The following is a 10068-nucleotide window of genomic DNA, read 5'->3' on the forward strand; positions in this document are numbered from 1 at the left end:
CTTTACCACTTTCATTCCTATCCTCTTTCTTTCTCACCTCTTTCTTTCTCTTTCTTCTTCATCTTCCTTTTATCTTTCTTTGGTTTTCTTTTTCTTCCCTTTTCTATCTCCCATTTCAGATCTATATTTTTCTCTTTATTTTTTACTTCACACCGGAAAAACTTGTTTGAGTACCTAGAAAAAGTACAAAAATTTTAATTCAATTCTTAGAAAGATTTACTCAATTACGATGCATGATACAAGAGTGGCAGCAAAAGTTGTGGATTTTCTAGTCAAGCTTCTTCTACTTCTTCTTCTTCGGTCATAATAGTGTTTTGTGAGTAAAGAACTTTTACACTAAGTATCGATGGTGAGTCTGGATTTAATGGGGTAGTTGAATATATATATATATAGTTATACAATGTATTAAATATTTTATATACACATTGTATATAAGTGTATCTTGTATTTTTCAGTGTATATTACAAAAATTATATATAAATTGTTACAAAATGTATAAAAATTGTATATATACTATTACATTGTATAAAGTTTGTATATAAAGTGTATTTTCTATATTTTATTGTATCCCGAATGTATCATTAGTGTATATTCATTGTATAGTGACACTCTGTTTTGTATATATTTTATATAGTGATAGTCTATTTTGTATATAAATTATACAATGACAGTCTATTTTATATATATTTGTATAATGATAGTCTATTTTGTATAGTGACAGTCTATTTAGTATATTTTTTGTATAATGAAAGTCTATTTGCACATATTTTATATATATTTTGTATAGTGAAGACTATCCATGATATAAAAAATTAAAGAGAATTGAGACCTAAAGTTAGACTATGCATTAGTTTCTGCCATCTTTGTTTCTCCCGCAAAATGTAATAAATCAAAAACCTTCAGCTCCATTACCGTTGCTATGGCCACAACAGCATAAAGAAACCTCTCAATTTTCTACACTAGATACACTTCACCGTCGTCGGAGCGAGGTCTCCGTCAGCATCAAAGATTGGAAACTTACTCGTCGTCGCTTCAATTACAAAAGCTTTGACAGCACTAGGAGGAAAAAGTAACCTAGAAAAATACAATGATTCAATTCCCCTATCAAAAACCCTAGTCCTCCAAATCCTCCTGGATTTAGGTATGTAAAATACGACAGCATTGAAGATATCAAATTCCTGCTTCTTATCTTAAATTTTATTTTTCTATCTTGGAACTTGAGTTGGAATTGGAGAAGATCGATTTTTGGATGAAGGACGGAAGTGTGTAAAGATGGGGTTTGAAATATAAGGAAGGATTGTGTTTCGGTGATAGTTGGGTCGGTGGTTAGCCTTTTAATTAGTTTTGGGCTATAAAATGCATACTGCAATTTTATGGCGAGCACTTGATTAGTTTCCAGCGGCTGGCCATAAATGAAGTTTGCTCCAAAATCAAACCATCTCTGTTCGTGGGAAAATTAAAAAGAAGAATTAACCCAAATAGTTGTCCAGCCGATCGCTTAAACTAATAATAGCCGGTGAAGGTATAATATATGCATAATTTATGTATTATATGTGTATAATATATATAATCAATGTATAAACTATGTATATGACTAGAAAAAGTAAATAATAAATATGGACGACTATTTGTGTAAAGATTTCAATTAAAAATAATAACAGCTAATATGGCTTGCTATTATTAGCTGATTATGTATAACATTATTACTCCCTTCATTTTAAAAATAATGAACGAATGTGAATGTGCATCGAGTTTAAGAAAGAAAGAAAGAAAGACTTTTCAAACTTGTGATCTAAAACAACAACATATCCACTATAATCTCACAAGTGGGGTCTGGGAGGATGTGGTGTACGCAGACCTCACCTCTATAATGTGTAAGGCAGAGAAGTTATTTCCCATAGATTATCAGCTTAAGAAAAGTATTCTAAAAATAGATTTAAAAAAATACAAGAGTAAAAAAGCTAAGATAAAACACTGAAGAAAAGAAAAGTATTGATAGCAAAAATAATAAAGATAACCAAAGTAAAATAATCAGCAGTAGTACTAAAATTTAAGAATAAGATAATAATAATAATAATAATAATAATAATAATAATAATAATAATAATAATAATAATAATAATAATAATATTGATAAGGAGAAGAGGAAGCAGCTATTAAAATAGCTCGACTACCTACTAACTTCTACCCTAATTCTCGACCTCAATGTTCTTCTATCTAGGGTCAATGTACCCGATAAGCTGAAGATGTGTGTCTAATTACCTCTCCCAATTCCTCTTCTTCTACCTCTACATGTCCTTAGTCTTATCACTGCTAACCTCTTGTACCTCCTCACTGGGCATCTGTGCTCCTTTTTTCACATGTCCGAACCATTTCAGCCTCTCTTTCGGTATCTTGTCCACCATAGAGTTCACTCCTATTTTACTCGTATATCTTTGTTCCTAATCTAGTCTCTCCTAGTATGCCCACACATCCATCTAAAACATCCTTATTTTCGTGACTTTTATCTTCTGAACGTGTAGGTTCTTGACTTACCAATACTCTGCCTCATACAATATAGTTGGTCTAATAATCACTCTATAGAACTTACCTTTAAGTCTTGCTGTAACATTCTTATCACATAGGACATCGGATGTGAGCTCCCAGTTCATCCAACCCGCACCAATACGATGTATGATATCATCATCAATCTCCCCATTTCCTTGAATTGTTGACCCGAGATAGTTGAAGCTTCCTATCCTCACTTTTACATCCGCCTCATATGATGCATTACTGAATTTGCACGTCATGTACTCTATTTTAGTCATGTTCAGCCTGAAACCTTTGGAGGTCTATCTTCAGACCTCTAGTATATCGTTAACTTCACCGCTTGTCTCGTAAATCAATGTTTTAGATATTTGTGCGGCTATAAATCATCTCAGTAAGGGTAAACTAAAAAGTTTAAAGTTATATGTTTTTTTTTTCAAATTTAGAAAGAGATTATTCTTTCTGAAACGGACTAAAAAGGAAATACTTTCAAGCTTTTTGAAACAAAGGGAGTAGCATTTAGCCACTCTTTTGATACGATTTTTTTTTTTTTTTTTTGAATAAAAGTACTCCCAATTAAAACACAAAAAAATTCTTGGAATGACTAAAGTTCAAAATCTAAGAATTGTTCCAGTATATGGTGCTGAAGTTAATAACTTTGTGTCTAAAATTTTCTTTGTTAATGCATTTTACTGTATAGGTCTAGCAATTCACCGGCGTCGCAGCTCCGTTAAAGAAATCGACTGTTCGTCATCTTTCTCTTTATTATTTCTTCGTTAAAGAAGTTTCACATACTTATTCCATCGAGAAGTTACAGTCCAGCATTCTCATGTTTTGATTTCTAAAGACAATTTATGGGAGAGCACAATCTTAAAGTCCCTATAGTAATCTCTGACAGTGTGAAATGCATACACTCAACCTAATTTTTCTGGTAAAGAACGCTGATAGAAGCACTAACTTAAAAGCAAGAGCTCTCAATTGTTGAAGTACTTAAAAAATCAAGAATAGTTGGTGAAGTTTGTACTAGTAAAGATTCAAAAACTAGGATTTGTACTATAGTAAAATATCAAAAATTAAGAATCATTCGCATTAGTAAAGATGCAAAAACCAGGAATTGTTCATGGGTTTAAAAATTCAAGCAAGCAAGCAAGTATTCAAGCAGAATAATTTACTTGCCAAAGCTTCAAACGATCGTTCGTTGGAGTTGTATTTTGTATTTCAGTTGGGGGAAAACGTTAATTTAGTTACTTTACTAAAGGTGGCTACCAAAAAATTGACTAAACCGGTTAATTTTCTCTCTCTTCCTCGAATGAAGGAATGTCACCTTCTTGAAATTAAAAAAGGTTCAAATTTGCTTCTGAAACTTTGTGAAATTAGTTTGTCTATATACACTGTTAAAAATTTCAGTGATCCTCTGTCATTAAACGTATTATATTTGTCCTCCATTTCTAACGAAGTTCAAGTTGACATATTTTATATATGTTGACCTATAATTTTAATTACCACGTGAAAAGGAAATACAAAGTTGGCCTTGAACTTTACCGAATTTAGCCCTCAAAATGATTCATCATTGGATAAATATGAACGTGACAATGAAGTTGAATAACAGTGTTATGTGTGGTTTCTGAACCTTTTTTCCTATCTATTTGAGTCAACAAAAAAATAACTATTTCCACATATTCCAGTGGCAAAATAGAAAAAAGAAACAAATAGTAAAAAATAAAAGTAAGAAGAAACGCAATTATTTTATAGATAAATGCTTTCTTCAGTTTGCTATAACATCTTCTTTTAGAACAAATAGGGATAATGATACAACAAATTGAAATGGATAGTGCACTGAATGAAATTCGTAACAACAAAGTAAAATTTGATACAATTTAAAATGGTATAACTTTAAATCTCCCTAGCAGTATAAATCATCTTAATTTTGTATTACTGATCAAATTTCAGCATTAATTAATTAATTACTTAAACACGTATCTTACAACTCCAGGAAGATGAATTTTCATGAAATAATCTTCCCAGTTGATAGTCTTGGGGTCAAAGTAGAAAACGTCGGCATCAACTCCACTATCCCTTGCTGCTATACGTAATTTTTCTGTATTTAAATCGTCGAATCTGTACAAAATTCTCTCCGTCAGATAATAAATTAATTATATTAAAATTAGTTGATTAATATAATCCATAAAATAAAAATTGACAAGATGATTTCTTATTTTAAAATATCTAGAAAAAGGATTTTACTTACATTGACTTGAAGAATAAGTAGGGTCCATAAAGGTCTATCAACCGCATTACAAATTTGATTTTCCTGTAAAGCTCCAAGTATTTTCCTTGGAAGTATTGGCAACATGCTGTGTTAACTATTTCCAATCCCTATAGAACAACAACAAAATATTAGTTATAAAATTATCCATAAATTTCATCAACAACAAGTACTTACTCAATGTTGAAGTCATAAAATTCGCTAAAATTGCTTAAGGGCGTCCGAGATTTTACATATATAAAATAATATTTTACTTATATAATAGGGCATTACCATTTGAAATAATGCCAAGTTAACATGAACTTTGACATAGAAGTAAATTTTGTTATAACCTCCGCTACTCCGTGCCAAAATTGAGTTATAATAATTTTAGATTGATACTGAGAAGCAGAGCTAGATTGTTGAATGGGTTCACGTAAATCCAATATATAGTTTTTGCCCAAATTTTGTATACGTATTAACCCATAAATAAGGCTGTCAAATTTGGCCCAAGCCTAAATGGCATGTCCAATCCACCCATGGTTGGGTTGGTTATTAACCCGCTCATTTTTTAAACTCAGCCCATTTTGACCCTATCCATCTCAATTCATCTTAAATTAAGCTAATTTTAGCCCAAATTGATCCATGAGCAACTTTGCCAAAATATCTTAGAAATAATTTTTTCTTTTATTTGATGTGTTATTAAAAGAATATCTTTTTTTGGTAATTATATAATTCATACGAAAATAACATATATTAATTAAAGTTTAGCAAGAGTTAAGCGGGTTGAGCTATGAACCAACTTTTAGCCCATCTTGACACATTCCATCTCAACCTGAGTAACTTTTGGGCGGGTCATTATTGACCCGACAAAATCGACCAAACCCGCCCATTTGATATCGAGCCTCAGTTAAAGCTATTTATACAAAATTCTACGTACACCGCTGCTATGATATCAAGCACTTGTAAGTGGTATTGTGCAAGAGGAGAGATGAAGAAATTACCTTCAAAGGAAGCAAGTAATGAAAGGCCATGTATTTGCGAAAACTATCCATAGTACTCAACATTGTAACTTGGCCAACAATAATAGGTTTCCCATCCACTTTGTTAATCCATGGATATTTTCTGAAGTAATTGAATCCATATTCTTTAAGATTAGTGATTTCCAAAGGGTTTGAAACTGAGGATCCAACTTGGTATATGGTTTCACTTCCCCTTTGATCAGCATGAGCCACCATTGCTACTATCATTGCATTCACCACCATATCGGCTGGAATCTGCCAACATATTATCGGGTTAAGATGACCTATAACAAAAAATATTCTTCATAACAGCTGATACGCTAATTACTTAAATAATAGAGGAGTTTAAGCTTTATTCACTAACAATATAAAAAATATTTTCAGTGTCAGATTACTTAAAATATTGACAATTACTAATAATTAATAACCAAGTAAAAATCAAAATTTATCTTTTATAGCGGATTAAATTATATCAGTAGTGCAACGAAACGTTGGTATATGTAATTTTATGAAAAATAAAATAATAAGCTATATGACCCCCCCCCCCCTTTTGGTAATTCTATATGACCGTTTTAATCGCACCATAGTGTTAAAAAAATTAAAATGTTAATGTATATAATTTAAATTCTACAATTAAGGGAACTATATGGTTGTAATAACCGTTATATTTCTTCATAATTTATAATGTATGTAACTTAAACTCTACAGTTAAGGGAACTATATGGTTATAATAACCGTTACATTTCTTCATAATATACTGTTGGTGAATTAATTTAATAATAATTGAAGCATTACTTACCACATCTAATATGGTTTTAGGATTGCCAAGGAAGCAAGTTATTCTTCCTTTACCATATCCAACTGCTAAACTGTCAATAGTTCTGCAATTTTCCCATTAAATAAAAATAAGAAAAAGAATTATTATTTGCATTCAGTGAAAATATAATTGTTAAGAAAAATTCAAAAAAAATTGAATTTATAAGGAAATTTCTGAATAGTAAATATATTATTACCTGATACCTTCAACCCAACCAGGAAAAGGTTCTTTAAAGGTGCTAGTTATGATAGTAGGACGTACAATAACAAGAGGTACATCTTCTTTCAATTTTCCCAAAAGCATTTCTCCCATTGTTTTTGTGAATACATAGGTGTTTGGCCATCCATATTTCCTTGCTCTTCATGATCAAGAATATTAAGAAAAATTGTAAGTTATAGTCTATAACTCTATATTAACAGTGTACACTTGATCGACAACATGAATCACTTAAATTAAATTAAATAATTAGCGTGAAAAAAGAAAAAAATTAATGGAAAAATATAAAATTGACTAGTCGGCTGAAATTAATTGCATTCGATAGCCAAAATATGTATATTATGTGAATAATACACATATATAAAAAAAAAAATCTAAATTATTATTTTTGGGAACGGCTAAAAATATATGTTTCTCAAAATTAATCGTACCTTTCAAGGCCAAGCTCCTTCAATGTTATTGTAATGGTTTTTTCAGAAGCATCTTCAGCTTTGAGTTGTTTCAGTGTTTCTTCCATTAATTTCTTCTCTGCTTCAATATCTAGCCCTGATGTTCCATTTAGGGTCTCACCCATACTGTATGGTGTCTCCAACATTAATCCTGGCTTTTCACCACATACATATGCTGAAAAAAAAGTTACTATGATTTACTTTTTGTTCATAATATAATTAAATAAATAAAAATGTACTCTCCGTAACAGCTTAAGCTTTTAGATGAGACAGTCACACACTTAATATAGTGATATGCAAGGGGTATTGCATTTGAATCTTTCTGCTACCCATTAACCAAAAAAAAAAAAAAAACCTTTCACGTGCTTAGCCCGTAAAAAAGATCAAGCTCACACATGAAAAAAATGTGTTGAAATATAATTAAATAAATGAGATGATCACACACTTCAATAATTCTTTGCCGATTTGATTTTGAAAACATGGGAAGGAAGAGGGCAACTGCAAGCAATATGGAGGTAACAAAAGTATTATTTATTTATTTATATATAAATAGAGATTTAATGTTTCCAGTGGATAAAAGCTATGTACACTAACCAGTTGACACATGAAGAAGAACCTTTAGTTTATTACACTTCTTGGCAAAATTGAGGACATGTCTAGCTCCAAATGTATTAATTCCCAAGGCCACATCATATCTACGTATTAGAAAACGTAGAGTTGGTCAATTTAAAATAATAGTAAATTCAATATTTAATTAAAATATATAAAATATATAAAAGTAATGGTGGGCACATACCTTTCATCAAAATTGGTAGTTGCAGCTAGATTAACAACAATATCTACTTCCCTCCACATCTCATCCAACAAATTGGAATCTTTCACTCCTAAATTCTCACAAGTTATGTCACCTGGTACAATTGTGGTCCTTTGTGAAATAAATGTACTAAAATTTGCCCCACATTTTTCTTTTAGAACCTTGAATAGGTCCTTTGCCACAACCTGTTCAAGAAATAAAGTTAATGCACATATATATAAGTGTAAAGTAAATTCTCAAATGACTAGTGTTATGATGGTAAATGTTTCTTTCCTCTCTTTCCTTACTAACCATAGGAATATTTGTTTTATGTACTTTGTTTTTCTACTTATAGAATCAGTTTCTGAAATAGCCAAAGCAAAAAAGGTAGAAGAAAAGGTTATATATGTGGCTTTATTCTGAATGGAACTAATTTATGTCATGGCCATCGATTAAAATTATAAAGATTAACCTAAATAGGCATATGTATAATCGCTGAAATTAAAAAGAAGAATTAACCCAAACAATCACCCACCTAATCTCTTAAACTATAAATAGCCGGGGACGTATTATATATATATATATATATATATATATATATTTACAATTCATGTACATATATATGCATAACTATGTACAATCAATATATAATCTATATATACCGGCAAAAAAAAAAGCAAACATTGAATCTGACAGGCTATTTGTGTAACAATCCTAATTAAAAATAGCTGGCGAATGTATAATATATGCATAATATGTGTATAATCAATATATAATCTATGTACCGGTTAAAAAATAATAAATTTGGCCGACTATTTGTGTAAAGATACCAGAATATAAGTTCAAACTATTGATGATAGTGATGGGCAATTCTATAACAAAGAAATTTTAACACTAAGTATTAATCTAAGAAAAAGTACAAGAGGAACAAATTAAGACAGTGGAATGGAAGATACGGTTTGGTAAAATTAAATTAAGTAAAGGGCAGCTCGATATACTAAGCTTCTGCTATGTGCGGGATCCGAGAAAGAGTCAGACCACAAGGATTGCATTTTTCCAAGAGGCTGTTTCCACGGTTTGAACTCGTGACCTCCTGATCACATGTTAACAACTTTACCAATTATGCCAAAGCTCCCCATAAAATTAAATTAATTAAAGGAAACAAATTAGAGGGTTATTATTGTTCTTGTTTAGAGAAAGATATTTTCTTAATATTGCTCACTTTTCAGCTGTCATGTGGTCCTTGAGGTTTTCATGTACGTACACGAGTTTGAACATGAAAAATGTATCCTGCTTCAGTTCTTCACCTTTTCTTTTCTTTTCTTTTCCCATTGAATATTTCAAGATTATAATTAACATTTTTTCCTACTCCCATTTTTGTTTTAACAATCATAATTCTTTTTTCGAGATTATTATATCGTGGAAAGGAAAACAATAATTTTATTGAGAAAAATCCACAGCATCTAAGCTAGTTCAAGAAATGAAAAATGAAAAAAAAAATTGGAAAAAGATACTCAACATTAAGCTTTTGTTCAAGAAAAATAAGAGAAACTAAAATGTTTTCATTAGAAAATAATTAAGATAGGCTTAACATTGTGTACCTCATTATTGAAACGTTGTATGGCTGCCTTGTCATCTGCAGCTCTTAAAAGAAGATAGAGCTTCTTTACATTTGGTTGAACCCTTAGTATTTTCTCCACAAAAACTACAAATAAACATATACGGATTTATTTTGCTGTGCCATATATAATACAAGAAAAAAAAATAAGAAATATAAAAGAGAGATATATACTCTTTGCCAAAAAGCCAGTGGCTCCAGTAACAAGAATGGTTCTGTTCTCAAGAAACTTGACAATACTTGGTAACTCCATTGTATAAAGATAGTGATAAAGGAAATAGGAGAGAAGAAATTAGAGGGGAAGGAAATGAGAAAGAATGAGTAGACCTGAGTATTGAAGAATAGTGCTATGATGAGAAAACACAAGAGATCCAAGAATTAA

General features: G+C 30.8%; 2 protein-coding genes across 2 annotated transcripts; both read right to left on the bottom strand.

The window, feature by feature from the left end:
- Nucleotides 1-17: 17 nt before the first annotated feature.
- LOC138881583 (uncharacterized) lies at nucleotides 18-2789 on the bottom strand. The gene is made up of 2 exons (XM_070161819.1): nucleotides 2536-2789; nucleotides 18-174 (listed from the first exon to the last, which is right to left on the bottom strand). Exons 1-2 carry the CDS (start codon nucleotides 2787-2789, stop codon nucleotides 18-20), a joined length of 411 nt encoding a protein of 136 aa, XP_070017920.1.
- A 1463-nt stretch (nucleotides 2790-4252) lies between these two features.
- LOC104230574 (alcohol-forming fatty acyl-CoA reductase-like) lies at nucleotides 4253-10068 on the bottom strand. Its single transcript, XM_009783415.2, has 10 exons — nucleotides 9861-10068; nucleotides 9670-9773; nucleotides 8072-8274; nucleotides 7870-7970; nucleotides 7258-7450; nucleotides 6807-6968; nucleotides 6593-6674; nucleotides 5776-6048; nucleotides 4775-4902; nucleotides 4253-4644 (listed from the first exon to the last, which is right to left on the bottom strand). Exons 1-10 carry the CDS (start codon nucleotides 9937-9939, stop codon nucleotides 4491-4493), a joined length of 1479 nt encoding a protein of 492 aa, XP_009781717.1. The 5' UTR covers nucleotides 9940-10068; the 3' UTR covers nucleotides 4253-4490.

The sequence above is a fragment of the Nicotiana sylvestris genome, chromosome 11, assembly GCF_000393655.2.
Source record: "Nicotiana sylvestris chromosome 11, ASM39365v2, whole genome shotgun sequence".
Classification (NCBI taxonomy): domain Eukaryota; kingdom Viridiplantae; phylum Streptophyta; class Magnoliopsida; order Solanales; family Solanaceae; genus Nicotiana; species Nicotiana sylvestris.